Below are 20,156 nucleotides of genomic sequence, written 5' to 3'. Positions count from 1 at the left end.
GGGGGAGGGCGGGACACAAAAATAAATTTATTATTATTATTATTTCTTCCAGGAATACTTCAGGATAGGTTTGCTAGGCCTCCCACTAACGTTGGCAACACTTGTTGTCTGCTGCTGCTCCAAGCAGAGGCAGGAGGAAAAAGATAGAGCCGTCAGGCAAAGCATGATGAACTTTTCAGGGAAAATCTGAAAGTGACATCACATTGTTCTAGGAACCTCTAGAAAAATCTAGTTTTCCCATAGTGTTTCCAGTGATTCCTAGAGCGACATGATGTCACTTCCAGTTTTTCACAGAAATGACATCATGGTACATGCAACATTGGTACTCCCATATCCTCCCCCTCCCCAAAAAATAAGTTCCACTAGCCTGGCAACCTTAGTAAAAGTTAAATGTAGTCCCCTGTGCAAGCACCGGATCATTACTGACCCATTGGGTGATGTCACATCAGGACATTTTCTCGGCAGACTTTTACGGGGTGGTTTGCCATTGCCTTCCCCAGTCATATACACTTTCCCCCTAGCAAGCTGGGTACTCATTTTACCGACCTTGGAAGGATGGAAGGCTGAGTCAACCTTGAGCCGGCTACCTGAACCCAGCTTCTGCCAGGATTGAACTCAGGTTGTGAGCAGAGCTTGGACTGCAGTACTGCAGCTTACCATTCTGCACCACAGGGCTCCTCTGTGGCAACCCTACTTGAGGACTAAATCTGATTTTTATAGACTTTTCCCGTTTGCAAGTCTATGACACCATGATCAATTATTTCTTTCACTTGTGCATTATTTTGTCAGACTGACGTTTTATATATTTATAGTATAGACACACACACATAAATGTTTATCCCATTGAGTCATTTGTATTACATTGAATGTACTCTTCTCATCTGAATGTATTTAAAGCTTAAAAGGGGACGGACAAGATTCCAAGAGCGACCACTAAGAAGCTAAGGTATGAAGATCAATAGGTGTTATGTACTGTTAATGCCTAAAAGGAAGCAAACATCCATTACAGATGAAGCCCGCATTCCAATTGGCCATTCTGCTAAAATTGGCTAATAAGGAAGCAAGGCATTTTGGAGGGAAATGCAAATAAAGAATCCTAGAGGGAGCAGCGGGAATGGTGAGTGCCTGCCTGAGGGGGCCTTGTTTTCTACGTTCTAACTGCATATAGTTGTTCCCTGCTAGTTGTTGTGGGTGTCTGCTCCTCAATAAATGTGTTCTTATTGAAAAAGAGCTGACTGAGCCCACCTATAACAATAGGAAACATTACATTGGCTCCTTGAATCCAAACAGCTGACAAACGCATCCATGGAAGACATGGCAAAGATGCTTTTCTTACGAGTTAGTTCATGAATTTTCCAAGAAAACATCCACATTTCTTTTTATTGTGCTATCAGGTGTCTTTTTCTGTTTTCCCTGAATCCATCTATTTCATTTCCAGCCTGTTACTGAAAAGGTAATCCTTTGAATTCTTAGCAATGAAATAAGAACATAAGAGAAGCCATGTTGGATAAGGCAATGACCCATCCAGTCCAACACTCTGTGTCACACAGTGGCCAAAAAACCAGGTGCCATCAGGGGGTCCATCATTGGGCCAGGACACTAGAAGCCATCCCACTGTCCCCACCCCCCACCCCAAGCACCAAGAATACGGAGCATCATTGCCCCAGAGAGTTCTATCAATACACTGTGGCTAAAGGCCACTGATGGACCTCTGCTCCATATGTTTATCCAATCCCCTCTTGAAGCTGTCTATGCTTGTAGCCGCCACCATGTCCTGTGGCAGTGAATTCTATGTGTTAAAAGGAAATACTTCTTCACCCAAAGGTTTATTATCCATTCTAACACAGTCTGGAAAATATAAATAAAATCAACTGGAAAATAAAATATACCTCATAAAAATGCAAGTTGATCCAATATATGAATAATTTTAAAAGTCACACAGTGCAGTTCTGTACAGAATTAAAGCCTTCTATGGCGTGGATTTAGAAGGATATAATTCTGCACTTGTAAAGTCTGAACCTAGTGGCTGAATGCACCAACATCTTTTTATGGTGCTATTAATAACAAAAAAAAGATTGATTTTTCATGCATTCCTACTTTTTGGAACTCAGACGTCACCTGCTGAATTTTATCTAGACCACACTGACATCTAATATATGGACTGTGCAAGTGAATTTTAGACATACTGTATATATGGATCTATAAAAGATTCAGTTTTATTTTTTACGTTGATAGCTTCTGTTGTTTGACGATCCAATTTTAGGCCAGTCTCTAGAGTTGCATCATTTAAATTCCCTAAATGAATAAATAATAAATAAATGGCACTATACAGATTTCCCAAGGAGGTGTACAGATTAAAACAGTAAAATAATAAAATAAAATAAAAAAGCAATAAAAAGCAGCATCAACAATGTCTTTTAAAAGCAACAAGGTAATGCTCTACTTAAATATAGCAGCACATCTAAGAATAATAAGCAAAAACAAAATCAACAGGAATACATCCGCACCCCAAAATAAGCAGAAGCCCGTATTATTATTTTTTAATCTAGTGCCAAATTATTATCAAGTTTACAGTATGGCAAATAGTTATGTGACGGACACTTTATAAACAAGGTGCCATGACAGTCCTTAAAAACTGCATCCAAGACAGTCCTTAATGTTCCCTGTTCACAGAAGTGATGCTGGGAAAGGCTGTGTTCCTGAATGATTACTGTGTTTGCCATGTGCCCATTGGCACCACAGCGGCCAGCAAGAATCTTTTAAAAAGAAAATTGCTTTCAGCAACACCTCGAAGTCATGCTTCTCTAGGAATTGCTGGAAACTCTATGGTAAAACTGGGTTCCAGGTTTTTCGTAGAAATGACACTCCTCTCTAGAAATTGCCACAGTGTTTCTGGCGATTGCTAGAGAAGTGGGATGTCCTAGAGAAGTGTGATTTCCCAGAATTATCATCACATCATTGCTGATGTGAATTCATCATTGTGAATTATCATCACATCATTCTCCATTTCATGGAGAAAATGGCTGCTTTGAAATGGGGTGACTGGGTATGGTGGGGACATGGGGGACCACCATCACATCATTGCTGATGGTGGCCCCCCATGTCCCCACCATACCCAGTCACCCCATTTCAAAGCAGCCATTTTCTCCATGAAAACTGATCTCTGTTACCAGGAGACCAGTTGTAATTCTTTTAGATCTCCAAGCCCCACTTGGAGAGCGGCAACTGGTGGGAGGGCTGCGGGCAAGCAGTGTCCCAGGAGAAAAAAAAATTAAAAGAAAAATAAGGCCTTTTCTACTTATATGGAATCCTTACTACAGAGTTTCTGGCAAGTTCTTATCATAGAGTTATTCCTAGAGCTTCCCTTTGTCACTTCCAGGTAGCTCTAGGAACTGCTAGGAAATAGATGAGACATTGTTTTTCTGGAGAGCCAGTTTGGTGTAGTGGTTAAGTGTGCGGACTCTTATCTGGGAGAACCGGGTTTGATTCCCCACTCCTCCACTTGCACCTGCTGGAATGGCCTTGGGTCAGCCATAGCTCTGGCAGAGGTTGTCCTTGAAAGGGCAGCTGCTGTGAGAGCCCTCTCCAACCCCACCCACCTCACAGGGTGTCTGTTGTGGGGGAGGAAGGTAAAGGAGATTGTGAGCCGCTCTGAGACTCTTCGGAGTGGAGGGCGGGATATAAATCCAATATCTTCATCTACCTCACAGGGTGTCTGTTGTGGGGGAGGAAGGTAAAGGAGATTGTGAGCTGCTCTGAGACTCTTCGGAGTGGAGAGCGGGATATAAATCCAATATCTTCTTCTTTCTTGTTAGTGCTTCTCCTGCCACTGCTTCCAGCAATGATGGACAATGGTACTTGGAGGTGGGGGACTCCTCACCCCTATCAGGGGCTTGGCAGTTCAAAGGGGAATTTATCTCTGTAGGCAGAGATCAATTGTAATCCCAAGCGAACTCCAGGGCTTGCTCAGAGAAGAGGATTCATAGACATGTAGTAGAAGAATAAACAGAGTAGCTTCAAAATACCGTTCGTAGGTTACAGGGGATGCATATACATCCTGCAGAGATATATAGAAAAAGCCAACTTGCATTCACTTTACAAATGAAACCAGGGACCAATACTTGGGTAAATGTCTGGCTTCAATCACATGTTCAGCTGCACATACACCTAATGTAACAAGAGAATGCACATGAAAAGAAAAATCAAGTGTACACTGTATGCAGATTATATATTGGTTCATTGTAACTTGTGAACAGAGCTTGCGTGTAGGAATGCCAACCTCCACGTAGGGATGCCAACCTACAGGTGGAGGCTGAAGATCTTCCTCTGTTACAATTGATCTCCAAATGACAGATTAGTTCATCCGGATAAAATAGCCACTTGGGAAGGTGGACCCAATAGCATTATATCTCACTGAAGTCCCTCCCCACGCCCTGCCCTCCTCAAGCTCCACCCCCCAAATCTCCAGGTATTTCCCTACCCAAAGTTGGCAACCCTAGTATGGGGGGGGAGGTTTTTTCCAGTTTTTTCCTTTGCTCTGAAATACTGAAGGGGAAGGGTAATTCTAATAGTCAGCGGCGTCACTGGGGCGGGGCCAAGAGGGCCATTGGCCCTCCCCCAGAGCATTCTCATTGGCCCCCCTCTCCGCCTTGCGCAAGCTTCGACGGCCGCCTCTAGTTGCTGCCCGCCTGGAGCCCGCGCCTGGAGCAGTGAGTCACCCATGGAATCGGAGGAGAGGGGGATGGCGCTGGGACGCGGCTGAGTCAAGGCCTGATGCATGGTGGTTGGCTGGCGGGCGGCTCCTCCCGGGTGCTGGCGGGCCTGTGAAGGGAAGGGGGCTTCGCGGCGTCTACCGACCAGGGCACATCCACCCGCTCTGCCCCAGGCGCGGGCTCCGGGCGGGCAGCAACTAGAGGCGGCCATCAACGCTTGCGCAAGGCGGAGAGGGCGCAGCTCCCTCCAAAACACGGGCGGGGAGGGAGAGGGGCTTCCTGCCTTCCCACGCTTTTGCGCAGCCAGCAGGGCGCACTTGGCCCCAGGGTGCAACCCACCCTAGTGACGCCTCTGGGGTGCACTTGGCCCCAGGGTGCAACCCACGCACTTGGCCCCAGGGTGCAACCCACCCTAGTGACGCCTCTGGGGTGCACTTGGCCCCAGGGTGCAACCCACGCACTTGGCCCCAGGGTGCAACCCACCCTAGTGACGCCACTGCTAATAGTAACTCAAATGGCTGAATCTCCTCCTCCCCAGTAACCCTCTTCACCCAAAGAAAACCATACATTCAGTAGTTGCCAACTCCCGTTTGGGAAATTCCTAGAGGTTTAGGGGCAGTGCCCTGGGAGGAATGGAATTTAGAGAAGAGAGGGAGCTCAAAAGGGATGTGTTAAGTTTGCCAATTCCAGTTTAGGAATTTATGGAGATTTGGGTAGTGGAGCTCATGAAGGGTGCAGCAGGGTATACTGCTGTAGAATCCACCCTCCAAAGAAGCCATTTTTCTCCAGGGGAATTGATCACCATCGTCTGGAGATCAGTTGTAATTATCTGGGACCTCTAGGTCCTACCTGGAAGCTGGCAACCCTAGATGTGTTAGAGTCTAGCCTCCAAAGCAGCCATTTTCTCCAGATAAATTAATCTCTGTAGTCCAGAGATCCATTTTAATTCCAGGGCAACCCCAAACCCTACCTGGAGGTGGGCCATCCTGAGCTGTAATCCTGTAGACCAGGATAGCCAAACAGGAGGCCCATGGGTCAGATCCATTCCCTACAGGGCTCAGACTAGGGTTGCCAAGTCCAATTCAAGAAATATCAGGTGCCTTTGAGCAGGGCCGGATCTACATATTTCTTGGGGGAAGGGGGGGGCAAGAGCTAAAAAAATGCGCCCCCACCCAAAAAATGGTGTGTGTTGGAGGCAGATCCAGCGCTAGAGTGCTGTCTCCCCCACCAGGGGAGGGGAAAACTCAGGGCTGCATTTTCCACCCGGAATATTTCCCCGGGGCTGGCGGCTGTGAGGGACAGGTAAAGGGCAGCCGTGGTGGCCGTGTTGCCGCTTCTGGGCAGCATCTCCATCCTTCCCTTCCCTCCATACACCCCAGCCAGGGTCCTGCCACTGCTGCTTCTTCTCTTGAGGACATTTCCTCCCCCTCTTCTTGTTTTTCTCCTCCCCCCCCCATTTTCTGCTGAGCCAGCCCACCTTCTAGGGTTGCCAAGTCTAATTCAAGAAATATCTGGGGACTTTGGGGGTGGAGCCAGGAGACATTAGGGGTGGAGCCAAGATCAAGGCTGTGACAAGCATAATTGAATGCCAAAGGGAGTTCTGGCCATCACATTTAAAGGGACCGCACACCTTTTCAATTCCTTCCTTCCATAGGAAATAATGAAGGATAAGGGCACCTTCTTTTGGGGCTCATAGAATTGGACCCCCTCGTCCAATCTTTTTGAAACTTAGGGGGTATTTTGGGGAGAGGCACTAGATGCTATACTGAAAATTTGGTGCCTCTACCCCAAAAAACAGCCCCCCCAGAGCCCCAGATACCCGCGGATCAATTCTCCATGATTTTTATGGGAATAAATCTCCATAGGGAATAACAGAGTTCCCAGCAGACATTTCCCTCCCCTTCCCCTACTTTCTGACGACCCTGAAGCGGGGGGAGGGCCTCCAAACTGGGGGATCCCCTGCCCCCACCTGGGGATTGGCAACCCTAGTTTGGACCCCCACGGCCCCTGAGTAATAAAACCAGGTAATCTCTAATATGTCATTTTTCATAGATTTCATCACTCCCTTTTTGTGAGCAGCCCATCTAGTGTTGCAGTGGAAGAGCACTCCTAAGTATCTAAAAGTTTTAACTTGCTCAATATGATGCCCCTTTATAGTCCACTTAGACAATTTCCACACTTTCCCAAAGACAATGATTTTGGACTTCTGAGAATTTAAGGTCAATGAGTTTAACTCACAATAGTCCATAAAACAATAAAGTAACCTTTTCAGACCTATGCATGAGAGGGACAGTAGTACAGATTCATCAGTGTAAAGCAAAAGAGGGACATGTAGTGCACCAAGTTTGGGACTATGCCCATCTATGGTGTTCAGAAAGGGAGCCAAATCATTAATAAAAAGGTTGAATAGTAAGGGTGCTAAAATGCATCATTGTTTAACTCCAAGCCTAATTGGAATCTTTTGAGTTAAATCACCTTCATTAGCGTTTGTAGAATCTTTCGGGCTCAAGTGCCGTGTTCTATTGGAGAAAGTTTTTCTTCCAAACGTTTCGTTCTCAGCTGCGGAGAACATCCTCAGTGGTGTTGCAGCCGGAGCAGGCGTTCTGACCTTCTTGGCTGCTGTGCATTGAGTGAGGCCAGGGCTGCTGGAGAGCTGCTATTTCTAGGCTGGAGGGGGTGTGGTGAGAGGGCAATTGGTTTGTGAATGTACCCATTGTTTGGTAGGGCTTCCTGGAAGGGTGGTGATAAGGAAACTGGCTGTGGAATGTGACCATTGTTCTGTGTTGATTGCTGGGAGGGTTGGAAGGGGTGTGAAGATAAGGAAGATGGTTATTGATTGTGCTGATTGTTCTCTGGAATGTGCTGGTTGTTCTATGACCTTCTGCAATTTGTAGTCTGTAGGGTGTTTTGCAGAGCTGGATACCAAGAATGGTGGATGGAAATGCCTTCTTCCTTTCTGTTAAAGTTGTGCTGGTGTTTGTAAATCTCAATAGCTTCTCTGTTCAGGCGGGTGTGATAATGTGAGACCGTAGAAAGGACTTCAGTTCTTTCAAAGTGGATGACGTGGTCTCCTTCCTGAAGTGCATGTTCAGCAACAGCGTGGTATGGCAAGTTTGCTGAAGGGCTTGATCCAGTACGCTCCTGTTCAGTCCTCACTGGAACTGCTCTATCTTCATCTGCTCATTCCACAACCACAATTTAGCCACATTTGCTCTGAATTCAGCCATGTATTCTCATACTGCTTTAGACCCTTGTTGTAGGTCTCTCAGTGCAGTAGGGGCTCTGGTCTCTTGTAGAGGATCTTCGTACTGGGTCAGCAGAATGTGTAGGAATGCTGCTACGTTGTCTAGCTCGGGGCTCCTGGTTTCGTACAAACTCACGTACCACTGCTTGGTCGCCCCCTTCAGCTTCGACCCCAAATAATCCACTCTTCTGAACTCATCGGGAAAGGTGTTCCCCCAATAATGCATGAAGCTATTCGCTTGTATTGAGAAGTACTCCACCTCTTCGGGGTCCCCATCAAAGGTGGTATCTAGTTCTCGACCCCTTCCGTAGTCGCAGGGTAATGGCTGCAGTGGCGGGGGTTGGGGTTGTTGTAGCACTGTGGGTGGAGGTAGCAATCCTCCTCTTGGATCCGGTGGTTGCAGTGCCCTCTCCAACTGCTTCCTCACTTCTTGGACCATGAAGGTAGCATTAGTTTGCATTTCATCTCGCAGCCCCTTAGCCATTTCAGCCATCTCAAATCTCATTGTTTGAAGGTTTTGTTCCTCTTCCTCCTCCTCATCTGGATCTGGGTTGGGGCACGGCCACTTTCTGTCTTCTCGGCCATCCCCTCCACTCATCTCCAAAGTGCCCTGGTCGCTGTCTTCCCCCACTTTCGAGTGCATGGAGGGCAGTGCCAGGATCGCTTCTCTTCGAGCCGGTGCTTCGTCCACTAAGCTGGTGGACTTTCTGGGAACCCACACTCTAGGAGTGATGAATAGTTGCTGTATGTGCAGCGGAGAACCTCTCCCTGCCACTCTCCGGGCATCAAGGATGTGCCACGGAGGGTTTATTGGGTCAGCACCGTCTCCTCGTTCCTCACCCAGCAGTCGCTCTGGAGTGCTGGGAACTTCTCCGTTGTCTGGACCTCCCTCCGCCATATGGTCAGAAAGTTGCCAGTTCAGATACGTTCCCAAGTGAGATTACTTCCAAAATGTCAAGCATCGATATTTCTCAATAATCAGTCTTTTGTTATTGAACCAAAAGTTGCTTTATTGTAGAAACTCCATAGCTTTGCCAAGGACAGAATCCTTGGAAGTAATGACGTATACAGACTTACATACCATATTTTTCGGACCATAAGACACACTCCCCCCCACCCCCCCCAAAAAAGTGGGGGGAAAAGTGTGTGCGTCTTATGGAGCGAAGGTACGTACCTTCCTCCGGGGGGGGGGGGATCCGTTGCCTCCGCCTCCGATCCCGGCGCTTCCCCCGCGCCTGCCTGCCTGGCTCCAGCTCTGACGCTTAAAGCAAGCGCCAGGATCGCTCCCTCCGCCCTCTGATCCCAGCGCTTGCTTTAAGCATCAGAGCTGAAGCCAGGCAGACAGGCACAGAGGAAGCACCCGCCCCCTCCGCAAACCCAGCGCTTTGGGAGCGCCAGCTATGGAGGGGGCAGCGTGCTTCCTCCGTGCCTGTCTGCCTGGCTTCAGCTCTGATGCTTAAAGCAAGCGCTGGGATCAGAGGGCGGAGGGAGCGATCCTGGCGCTTGCTTTAAGCGTCAGAGCTGGAGCCAGGCAGACAGGCACGGAGGACGCACACTGCCCTCTCCGCAGCCGGCGCTCGTGAAGCGCTGGGTTTGCGGTGGGGGCAGCGTGGAGCGATCCCAGCACTTGCTGGAAGAAGCTGGAGCCAGGCAGGCAGGTGCGGGGGAAGCGCCGGGATCGAGGCGGAGGCAGCGGATCGCCCCCCAGGAGGAAGGTGCGTCCTATGGTCCGGAGTGCCTTATGCTCCGAAAAATACGGTAGTTACTTTATAGGATAGCTTCAAAGGATACCATACAGATGCAATATAAGTCACAGGTTCAAAGGTTACTACAAAGTATCTATTTTATTACTAAGGAATGCAGGCTATGAAAAACATCTCCCTTTCTCACACTTTCTCTGAGAGCAGATAAAACCTGTCTGTGTGAATTTGGGGGAGAGGAGCATCACACTGTTACCAGCAAGGCTAACCTAAACATCCTTGGGCCAGATGGATTTACTACTTGCCCTTAAGTTGCAAAAGAGGAGGGGAGCAGGAGAGGGTGGTGTTCTGCTCTTTGTCTTAGGGACCATCATGGCACACAGAGATATGCATGCTTGACAAGTGCTGTTGGTCACATACCATCAATAAAGGAAACGCTGTGCACAAAGCATACACGATGTAACAGCTAAAATAAAATCTTTATTGAATGCCCAATCAGACATGTTTACATGTACAAGGAGTATCTTCCAAGATACAAATCCTCCCATTTAACAGTCTTGAAAGGGCATGTTCTAACTGTAAAATAGGTTCATATGTACAAAGTGACTCAACTTGCCAATTTCCTTAACCAGATCATTCCACAGAAGAGCTATTAGTTCCAGACTGAGTTCAAGTTATTCAATTGTGCTGCAGTTTATTTACCTCCAACTGCCTCTAAGATAATTTAATGGCCATATTAAAAAAACCCCAGCCATTTCTATTCACTGAAGAAATGCAGTTCTAAGGGCAATTTACCACCCATTACCAAAAGGAATCATACTGGAAACCACCACTTAATTAATACCATGTATACACCGTAAGGGTTGTTCCTTCCAATAACTTAAGGATCAGGATATCAGCGTCTCTCATCTTTGAATGCAGATCATAAGTCCTCATGGGTAGCAGGTGAAGATGTGTTTTCTGATGCCTCGTCTGTCAAAAGTAATATAACCCAGTTTTGTTTTTGTTTTTAAACACATTGACATTGCCACATTATTATCATAATCTAAAATGGAAGGACATTTTCAAGTGTAAAAGATCTGTACGATCCTGGTGGGTCCTTACCTGCTAGCGGCACTGTTTCCTCCCCCCCAAGTCTCAGAGGAGAGGGGATCTCCTTCACCCTCACCCTCCTCCTCTCTCCTGGCCCTGCTCCCTCTAGCCTGAGGAGCTCACAATTTTTTTAGCCTCTGGCTCATGCGTTTCTGTTTCAGCTCAGGAAAAAATGGCCCCAGGCCAAGCTAATTTATGCAGCAGCTCACAACTTTAGTGCCAGTGGCTCACAAAAATTTTTGCTCACAAGACTCCGCAGCTTAGAGGGAGTAACTGGAAGTGACATGTCCTCATCAGCTGATTTCCTCTTGCTTATGTAAGAACCCCATGAGACGGCTATGACTTATACTTGTTTCTCCACCCTGGCTCAGGACTGCTTACCAGATGACTGTCAGATGACGGGCCACTGAAAGGCATATCGCCACTACCAGCCTGGCCTGCAGGCATTACCTTAAAGTTTCCACCCTTCCTACTGCTTGGTAAGGGGACACAGAGGAGGGCTTCACGGATCTCTTTGGGGTTTGGGAGCCTGGGGTCTCTCAGCGTCACAGTTTGCACGGGGTTCGTTTCACTTTCCAGAGGTCACACCCCCTTGTGTTTTGCAGGGGAATATTCTGGAGGGCTCCACAACTTAAAACATAAAATTTTGTACGTGGCATTTTTGTATGCGGCCTTGTCGGTGGACTTCCGGATGGTGCCTGGGTTTCGGCCACTGCGCGACACGGAGTGTCGGACTGAAATGGGCCATTGGCCTGATCCAATATCGCTTCTCTTATATTCTTAGATCCCAGTCGTTGGGACGTTAAATACCTCTCTTCTGGAGGAAGAGCTCATCAATTCTCTCAGCGACACTGACAAATATTGGAAAGGGACAGAATTTGATTTTTTTTTTTATCGTAAATCATTTTGAGCCACAAAGAAAAGCGGTACAGAAACAGAGCAAATATAACATCTGCATGATAGCGTACATTTTTATGGAGATGTGAGGGGCAGGCTCTTGATATGTTTGTTACATTCCGTTTGTTTTCAACTGTCAGTTACTTAGATCAGCTCTCCTCCAGCAGTGAGGGGCTGATTGAAATCCAGCGGGCAATCTCTCTCCCTTTCAAACACAAGAATTCGCACAGTCCATCAATGAGCTTTAAACTGACAAAGCACATCTGCAAATAAGGAGCATTTGATCTGCCTTCAGTTATTCAGTGCTAGGTACTCTAAGACCATTAGAATGTGTTTGCTGGATTCAGCCAAGTTTCACGTAGCCCAGCATTCTTTGTGATAATCCTAAATAGCTGGTCTGCAAGAAAGACAGCAAATGTGTGTGGAGTGAAGTCCACTTTATGCCTCGTTCCAACTGGAATCCCCCCCCCCCCGTTTCAAATTAAAAAGAAAGCTCAAGTTAACATACCTGAAAAGGTCTTTGGGAGCCCCATGGATTCATAAAGACAAGAATCAGAAGGCAAAAAACAAAGCTCTCTGGCACAAGGAACAGCCAGTGGGGTTGGGGCCTGTTTCAGCAAAGGTTCCTCCGTCCAACCCAGTCTTGCAAGAGTCTAACAGTTTTTCTATAAAACTGGATTTTCTATATTTCCCTAGCAGTAGACAATTGACATCTCAAACTGGATATTTAAGTGCGATGCCCTGTTAGACAGACATTCCGTTTTAAAATGTCAGTCAACACTTTGGTTTAAACTATTTAAGAATGATCATTTTAGGTCTCCCTACTTGGTTAGCATAGCTAACCACAACCTCAGAGTTGCCTTCACATCCTTGCACTTTGAAACAATGCCGACGGCAGTGCTCGCAGGCCGTTATAGTAAAATCCCTAAGGAACAGCGTCTTTGTATCTATGGCATTCCCGTGAGGATTTACCTCATTACATTCTTACCTGTCCATTGTACGCTCAACCCAGGGTAAAAATTCTCTCCGGGATATTAACTAATCTACACGCCTATTCAGATCCTGAGAAGATTGTATTTCCGTCAGCTGATGTCGATGCTAATATATCTCACAGAATGGCATTGTTTGCCCTTGCGGCGAAGAAATTACGGGCCAAAGCTGTTTGTACAGGTGTCAATTAATTACTGATTTTGTGGCGTATTTTGCCTGGGTTGTTCGTTTTTGGTTTTTAGTATTAGTTTGTGGGGGTTTTTTTGAGGAAATTTTATAATTTGTTTTATGGTTATATGATATTTTACTTACATTGTATTTTACCTGTATATTTTATCCCTATGAACCTCTCTGATATTTTTGTTTGTAATAGCCTATGGCTTAACGCAAATAAATAAAACTTGAACCTGTATGTTTCCCTAACCCAGGGGTTTACAAACACACTCACCTGTTTTTATAATTGGAGCACAGACGCCATCCTTGTCTTCAAAGCCTCCTGTGCAGACACATTTGAAGCCACCGGGAGAATTGACACAGTCTTCATTTTCTCTCACGCACACTTTTTCAGGAAGGGCACATTCATTCACATCTGTAAGAGTAACCCAAAGTCCTATGATCTAATAGTAGGGCTTCCACAATATTTTCAAAAAAGGCATGTTCAGCTTCTTGATTAGACAGGCCCAAATAGATTCCTTTTTTTCTTATGATTAAGCAAGAAAACCATTCAAGTTCTACACCCCACTTAAAAAACTGTTGAACCTTCTCTTAAACTAAACTGGCTTTTTCCAAGAGAAGAGCCACTTAGGGTGGAAGAAGGCGCCCTGGGCTGGAGGAATTATTTCCAAATTTGTTCAGCAGGTAGCATCCACCCCATTGTTTTACATGCTCTGTACCCAACAGAACCGCAAAATGGCTGCCACAAGAGGCGGAGCCAACCACAAAAGTCACAGAGTTTCAGTGCAACTGTAGTATTAACTCTTCAACGTTTCAGACAGAAGTTCCGTTTCACGAGATGCTTTTTAAAATGAACATATTGCTTACAAATATTTTCTTGAATGCCTACAGCTCACCTTCAGTCACACAATGGAGATTCTTGCACTGTGATGACAGCTGCTGCCAAAGCGATTTTTAAAAAATCTGTACAACCAACCGGATGTCCAGCGGCCAATCGGAAGCCTTGCTGGGCAAAACCCCACCAGGCTCTGCTCACTTTCTGCACACACCAGTAGAGTTGTTGATAGGTGCCATGGTGCCCACAGGCATGTTGGGGATCCCTGACTTAAGACATACTTCTCCCCTCCCCCCGGAAATGAACAATTGTATTATTACAAATGTAAAATCATGCTCTACTGTTTTGCCCCCTTGTTCTCTTCCTGTTTACAGCTGAGACTGTCAGTACCTCTACAACTTCATAAAACTGTAACGAGTTGTTTGCACAGTGTCAGCCCCCCCACACACACAAAAAAAAAAATTATGCAGAACACAAGTTATGGCTACTACCTGCTTGCCACCAGTTGTGCTACCAAAGGAGATTGGGGAGAACCTGAAATGCAGAGTCTTTCAGCTCAAAAATGGTTGCCTCTTCTCTCTCCAGATCGGTCTGCCAAAAGGCTGCCCAGCCAGTTCCCCCTCCTACCCAACACTCACCGTTACAGGAAGAAACCAAGAACTACATTTTAAAGATTTTACGGGATGCGTATCTTCAAACTCTTACTGTTGTGTTCATGGCTTGTAAAAACATAGAACACACGTGGAATGCTCAGGTTTCATATATTAATTCCCCCTGAACGATATGACACTATTTTTAAAAGTCAATGGGATGGATCCAACCATCATTCAAGAACCTCTCTTCAACTAAACTGGCTCTTTTTCTAAGAGCAGAGCCACTTAGGGTGGAAGAAGGCGCCATGGGCTGGAGGAATCATTTCCAAATTTGTTCAGCAGAGTGGTAGAACACAGGTAGCATCCACCCCATTGTTTTACATGCACTGTACCCGACAGAAAAAAAAGAAGTTAATGTTTAACTGCAGAAAGTATTACGTTTTTCCAGAAATGAATGGCTTGGATTAAAGAATAATTCTTGGTTTCTCTGAGAAAAGGCTCTTCCGTTTTTTGATTGATTTAATTAAAGTTATCAAATTACAACTTCCATACAGGGTAACTGCTTTGCCACACATCTAGCTCACAAGTGACCGCTACTACAAAGCAGCAAAAGCATGGGTTCCAAAAGGAGTATATATTTTTTAAAAGTTTCCAAGTGCCTGAGAATCAGGGCCAATGGGACCCACCCCAAATTAAATGTCAATCTCAGTATACAGAAGCAAACTCACCTGTGCATTTTCCATCTTCCATTTCATAGCCAGCTATGCAGCTTTTACATTTGCCAGGACCTTCTCCCGTGCACTCCAAACAGCTAGTATCACAAACTGAAACAACAAAATACAAACTCAATTAACTAGGATGCAAGGACAGTCAGAGCAAAAAAAAACACACACACCTGTGAAGCTTGCACAGACAGTGAGTGTGAATAAGACAAAGAGGGACGGTAATGGTTACTCTCACGCTTGAGACAAAGTTATAAAACAGGCATGGCCAAACTTGCTTAATGTAAGATCCACATAGAATAAACGTCAAGGCGTTTGAGGGACGGTGAGAGGAAAACAAACAGATGGGGGGAGAGGTGGAAAAAAAGCAACTTTAGATGCATTCTCCAAGCTATCAGCTGGAGTGGCTTTGATAAGTGTTTTAGAGAGAGAAATACATTCTTCAAGCCGACCAAGAGGGTGGTGGGGACTTTTGAGTCACACAATATGCGTGAAACAGTCACTTAGAGCCCAGCACTGGCCAGGATAAGGCAATTCGAATAATAACAGTGGCAGCCACATGTGGCTCCTGAGTGGCAGTTTGGCCACCCCTGGGATAGAAGTTACCAAAAACAGACAAAATAAGCCCCAAGAAGCTCCTATAGTAATTATTATTATATTTCTATAATTTACACCTTCAAGAAGAAGAAGATGAAGAAGATATTGGATTTACATTCCACCCTCCACTCAGAAGAGTCTCAGAGCGGCTCACAATCTCCTTTACCTTCCTCCCCCACAACAGACACCCTGTGAGGTAGAAGAAGATATTGGATTTATATCCCGCCCTCCACTTCGAAGAGTCTCAAAGTGGCTCACAATATCCTTTCCCTTCCTCCCCCACAACAGACACCCTGTGAGGTGGGTGGGGCTGGAGAGGGCTCTCACAGCAGCTGCCCTTTCAAGGACAACCTCTGCCAGAGCTATGGCTGACCCAAGGCCATGCTAGCAGGTGCAAGTGGAGGAGTGGGGAATCAAACCCAGATCTCCCAGATAAGAGTCCGCACACTTAACCACTACACCAAACTGGCTCTCTCTTCAATGAAAGCGAAAGCCCACTAAATTCAAGGGCTCCAAGTCACTCTGCGTGGAATCCCAAGTGTATTCACCCCACCCCACTTCTGCAGCTCCAGCTGAAAAGGAGCCACCCCTCGCCCCCAGCCTTAAGTCCTGAGAGCTGCAAGACATGAACATCAGCTGTCTGCAAATTAACCTTTAAGGTTTTGGCTTACATTGTTCACTTGTCAAACATTACTTTAAGTGATCAAAACAAACCAGGTATAGAAAACAATTTGATAAGAAAAACTGCAGAATAAAAATGCCACAACAAAACTGTTATGATGCTTCTTCTTTTCATTATTTCCATTCTTCATTTCTTAGCTCCATCCTTTATTGCAGCCCATCCACACCCCTGCAATCTGAACCGCCTTTCCCTCTACTGATCTTTGAGTTAGGATCACCACCAGCGTTAATTCCTATCCTTCCTGAAGCTCTCACAATGACAACATCTTCAGACATCTCCTCCTGTCCATTATCATAGACCTTCCACCCACTGTGGCCACTTAGAATTTCTAAAAAAAACCCTCATACATAGCTCAGCCTACAGAATTCTTTTCCAGGTATTCTCCTTCTCATCTTCATCCCCTCCCATTTGCATTACCTGGAATCATTTAACTCCCTCCCAACTTTCCTGTTTATTCCTTTGGCTGACTACCTAGAACCGCCTTGCTTGCCCGGACTTCTCAGCATTGTTACCACCTTGCTGCACTTCAGCCTCAACTCCATTATATCGCTGTTCTCCTTACGTTCTTATTCTCAGGCTTCCCAAAGTCCATGCTAGAAGGAACACGTAAGTCATCTTTGTTTTATCCAATACAAAGATAAATGCTGTACTACTTAGTAAGGGTAAGTATATACTGAAAGGAAACCTTTGCAGGAGAAGGAGCCGTCTGTGTTTAAACAGTATTGGTCAGCACCGCAAGGAGAGTCTTCTACAGTACATTCATCCACATCTAAAAAGAAATGCAGGAAAGGAAAAAAAAACACATTCAGGCTTGGCAGATTTATCGGAAAACGTTCAGCATTTGTGCTGAACACCAGACCGCTTTGCTTGGTGGTCCCTCTGGCTGAGGAGTAGGTATACTTATTTGGCTCAGCTTCTTCCCAGTGCATCTAGACAAACACTGTATTTGTCTTCCTGCCCTTCCTTGCTGGCATGTCAGCATCTTCACAGGCAGACATCGCTGAAGTTTGGGGTCTAGGGCCAAAAAGGCTGCCTAACCTGTTCTGAAGTATGCCACCATCGAAACGCATTGGATTTGAGCGCACAATGTCAGATTAGGACGTGGATAGACCCAGGTTCAAACACCCACGCTGCCGCAGAAGTCTTAAGCCAGGTACACTTGCTCAGCCAAGTCCCTCCCCCACAGAGAAAAACAATATTGTAGGCAACTTTGGGTCCCTACTGGGGGAAAAAAGTGGGGTGTAAGCATGCAAATAAATAAAAGCATTTCATGAATGAGAGACAGGGCCAATCTGACCGGCTGACTGCAGCATCCCATGGCTCTCCAGAGGGTCCCTCAAACTTCATGAACCATTTCTCAGGGACCACAACATTAAGGGATCCTGCCCTTTAGCACTAAGCCTGTAAGCATTTATATATATATGTGTATAATATATATATATATATATATATATATATATATATATATATATATATATATATATATATATATATATATATATAAATAATGATCCCAACAAGTTGCTAGCTATTTCAAATACAGTTTCACATTCCCAAGGCAACCTCTACAACAAATATACGGTTTCACTAAAAGTGGTGAATACCTTCAACAGGTTGGATCGAATGGTTCCCTTCTGCTAAGTGAGAAACCTTCCACTGGAAGAGAAAGTTCTTCTTCCAACAGCAAATTCTTCACTCCGCAGAAAGAGAACAATTGGATCCAGCCCAGGACTTCGTTTACGGTATTCACAGTAACAAAAAAGCATGCCCTTTGTATATATTAGAGCATTTCCCCATCTCCCCCTTAAATGAAAGGGGGGGGAAGCGGGGTAATTAATGCTTCTCAAACTACAGGAGCCCAAAGTTGGATGAGGGCAGAGGAGGAGTAATAGGGTGAGCTGGTAGAAGCGGCTTCTGGAGGCTCAGTGGAAAGTCTGGGTTTGCTTCTGTGCAAAACCACTAACAAATGTAGCCTCATGTTCAGTAATGCTGTAACAAGAGTGTCGAACATAAGGGAGGGAGCTGGCAGCTGGGCACGGAACCCTTTGCCCCTCAACTGTCACAGTGTCAGCTGGAGGGGCGATGAGGTCCAGGGAGTGGCTGCCCAGCCTCACCGTGGTCTCTGTGTGGAAGGGGAATGTGGTGGCATGAACTCTGGGTGGCAGGGAAGGAGCCAGCAGCCGGGTGGGTGCAGAGCCTGTTGCTTCTCAACCACCACAGCACTGGCTGGAGGGGCGATGAGGCTTAAGGAGCAGCTGCCCGGTCTCACCAGGATCTCTGGGTGATGGGCGTGGCAGCATAAAGTTCAGGTGGTAGGGAGGAAACTGGCAAAAGGGCATCGAGCTTGCCGCCCTCAGCTGCCCCAGTGCTGGCTGGAGGGGGCAAGGTCCAGAAAGCAGATCCTGGGGGAAGCAGATGTTCCCACTGAGCTGCATTTTCTGCACTTCGCATGACCCTGGGCAATGGGGGCAGCTCCTCCCTGTTCTGCACTGCCTGCCATCTGAGGAAACCAGTGCCCACAATCAGCCAGACCTGCATCGACAGCGGAGGATGTGCGGCCCAATCGGAGCTGAGAGAGCGGCTGCCAAGCGACCTGGCTGCCTATGCATTGTTTGGAGCTTGGGAGGGGGCTGCTGGGAAGGAAGCTGCTAGTCGCTCTGCTGTCTTCCGCTGCTCCATGTAGCTCCCAGAGCCCACGCTTAGCCTGTGCAGCCAGAAGGGTGGGTGCCAATTGACTCTTGAGGACACCGCTGACAGGAAAGTCCCGGACCCCACCTCCCACCCCTGGGCTTGGGGGCTCTGAGTGGCGATTGCTGCCATAGCACTCAAGCTGCAGGGGACGGGGGTGGGTTCTGTTTGGCACAGGGGAGACCCTGGATAGGCTGCTGTTGTGCAGCCTCCCATCCAGGCATGAGCAGAGGATGGGTAGCGCAGCAGCCTGGTTCACTCCACTGGCCACTTGAGGATGTAAGTGGCTTTGAATTGGCATGGGGGGGGGAAGCCTCAATGCTCGTGAGGCAGCTGGAAGGTAAGCCCTTCGCCCAACCCTTCCCGGGGCTTAAGTCTGGAGGCTGGGAGCGAGGGGTGGCTCCTTTCCAGCTGGAGCTGCAGAAGTCAGGTGGGGTGAACGCACTTGGGATTCCTCGCACAGTGACTCGGAGCCCTTGAATTTAGTGGGGCTTTCACCTCCATTGAAGGTGTACCTTCTGCAGTGTGACGACGAAGACGATATGAATCGCCTCATCCCGGCCAGTGCTGGGCTCTAAGCGATGTACAACAACGAAGATACATATAAAACCAGTCCGTTGAAACAAACTGCAGTCCGGTGACATCCTTTATAATGTGCGACAGTTCTGCTTTCGAGGCATCGGGAGCAGGGAATCCCCTGGGGGGGGGGGAGGGGAAGGGGTCAGCCCGGTCACCGTCGCTGTCCTCAGGCGGTGACACATCTCTGCTTTACAGACCCTGTGGAATTGCAGAAGATCCCACAGGGCCCTGGTATCTTCTGGCAGAGCGTTCCACCCGGTCAGAACCAGGACTGAAAAAAATCCTGGCCCTCATCGAGGATAGCTGGACCTCTTTAGGGCCGGGGATCACCAGTAGATTTTAACCTGTAGAGCATTATGCTCTTCCAGGGACACAGCGGAGGAGGCGGTCCTGGAGATATGTCGGTCCCAGACTGCTCAAGACCTTAAAAGTCATAACCAAAACCTTGAATCTAACTCGGTACTCAACCGGCGGCCGGTGAAGCTGGCACAGCACAGGCAGAATGTATGCCGTCTGTGGTGTTCCCGTCAGGACTTGCGCCGCCACATTCTGGACCCGCTGGAGTTTTCAGGTCAAAGCCAAGGGTAGGCCAGTTTAGAGCAAGTTACAGTAGTCTAGCCTGGAAGGGACTGTCAGGTGGATTACTGTGGC

The 20,156-nt window shown here is 47.0% G+C and overlaps 1 protein-coding gene across 2 annotated transcripts in view; it reads right to left on the bottom strand.

The window, feature by feature from the left end:
- CRELD2 (cysteine rich with EGF like domains 2) overlaps positions 1 to 20,156 on the bottom strand; it is a 636,644-nt gene that overhangs the window by 590,492 nt on the left and 25,996 nt on the right. The window contains exons 7-10 of one of the 2 annotated variants that reach the window (XR_009555724.1): positions 16,924 to 17,007; positions 14,966 to 15,061; positions 13,076 to 13,224; positions 10,403 to 10,623 (exon numbers count right to left, since the gene is read on the bottom strand). Coding sequence is in view for 1 of the 2 variants with exons in the window: in XM_060244788.1 (XP_060100771.1) it covers positions 10,579 to 10,623; positions 13,076 to 13,224; positions 14,966 to 15,061; positions 16,924 to 17,007 (374 nt within the window). In the remaining variant the exon portion in view is untranslated. Of the gene's footprint in view, positions 1 to 10,116; positions 10,624 to 13,075; positions 13,225 to 14,965; positions 15,062 to 16,923; positions 17,008 to 20,156 lie in introns of those variants that run through there. The other variant, XM_060244788.1, reaches the window with a different exon arrangement.

Source organism: Heteronotia binoei, chromosome 8 (assembly GCF_032191835.1).
Source record: "Heteronotia binoei isolate CCM8104 ecotype False Entrance Well chromosome 8, APGP_CSIRO_Hbin_v1, whole genome shotgun sequence".
Lineage (NCBI taxonomy): Eukaryota > Metazoa > Chordata > Lepidosauria > Squamata > Gekkonidae > Heteronotia > Heteronotia binoei.
Note: the sequence above shows the minus strand (reverse complement) of the source record. Positions and strands in the feature narration are given on the sequence as shown.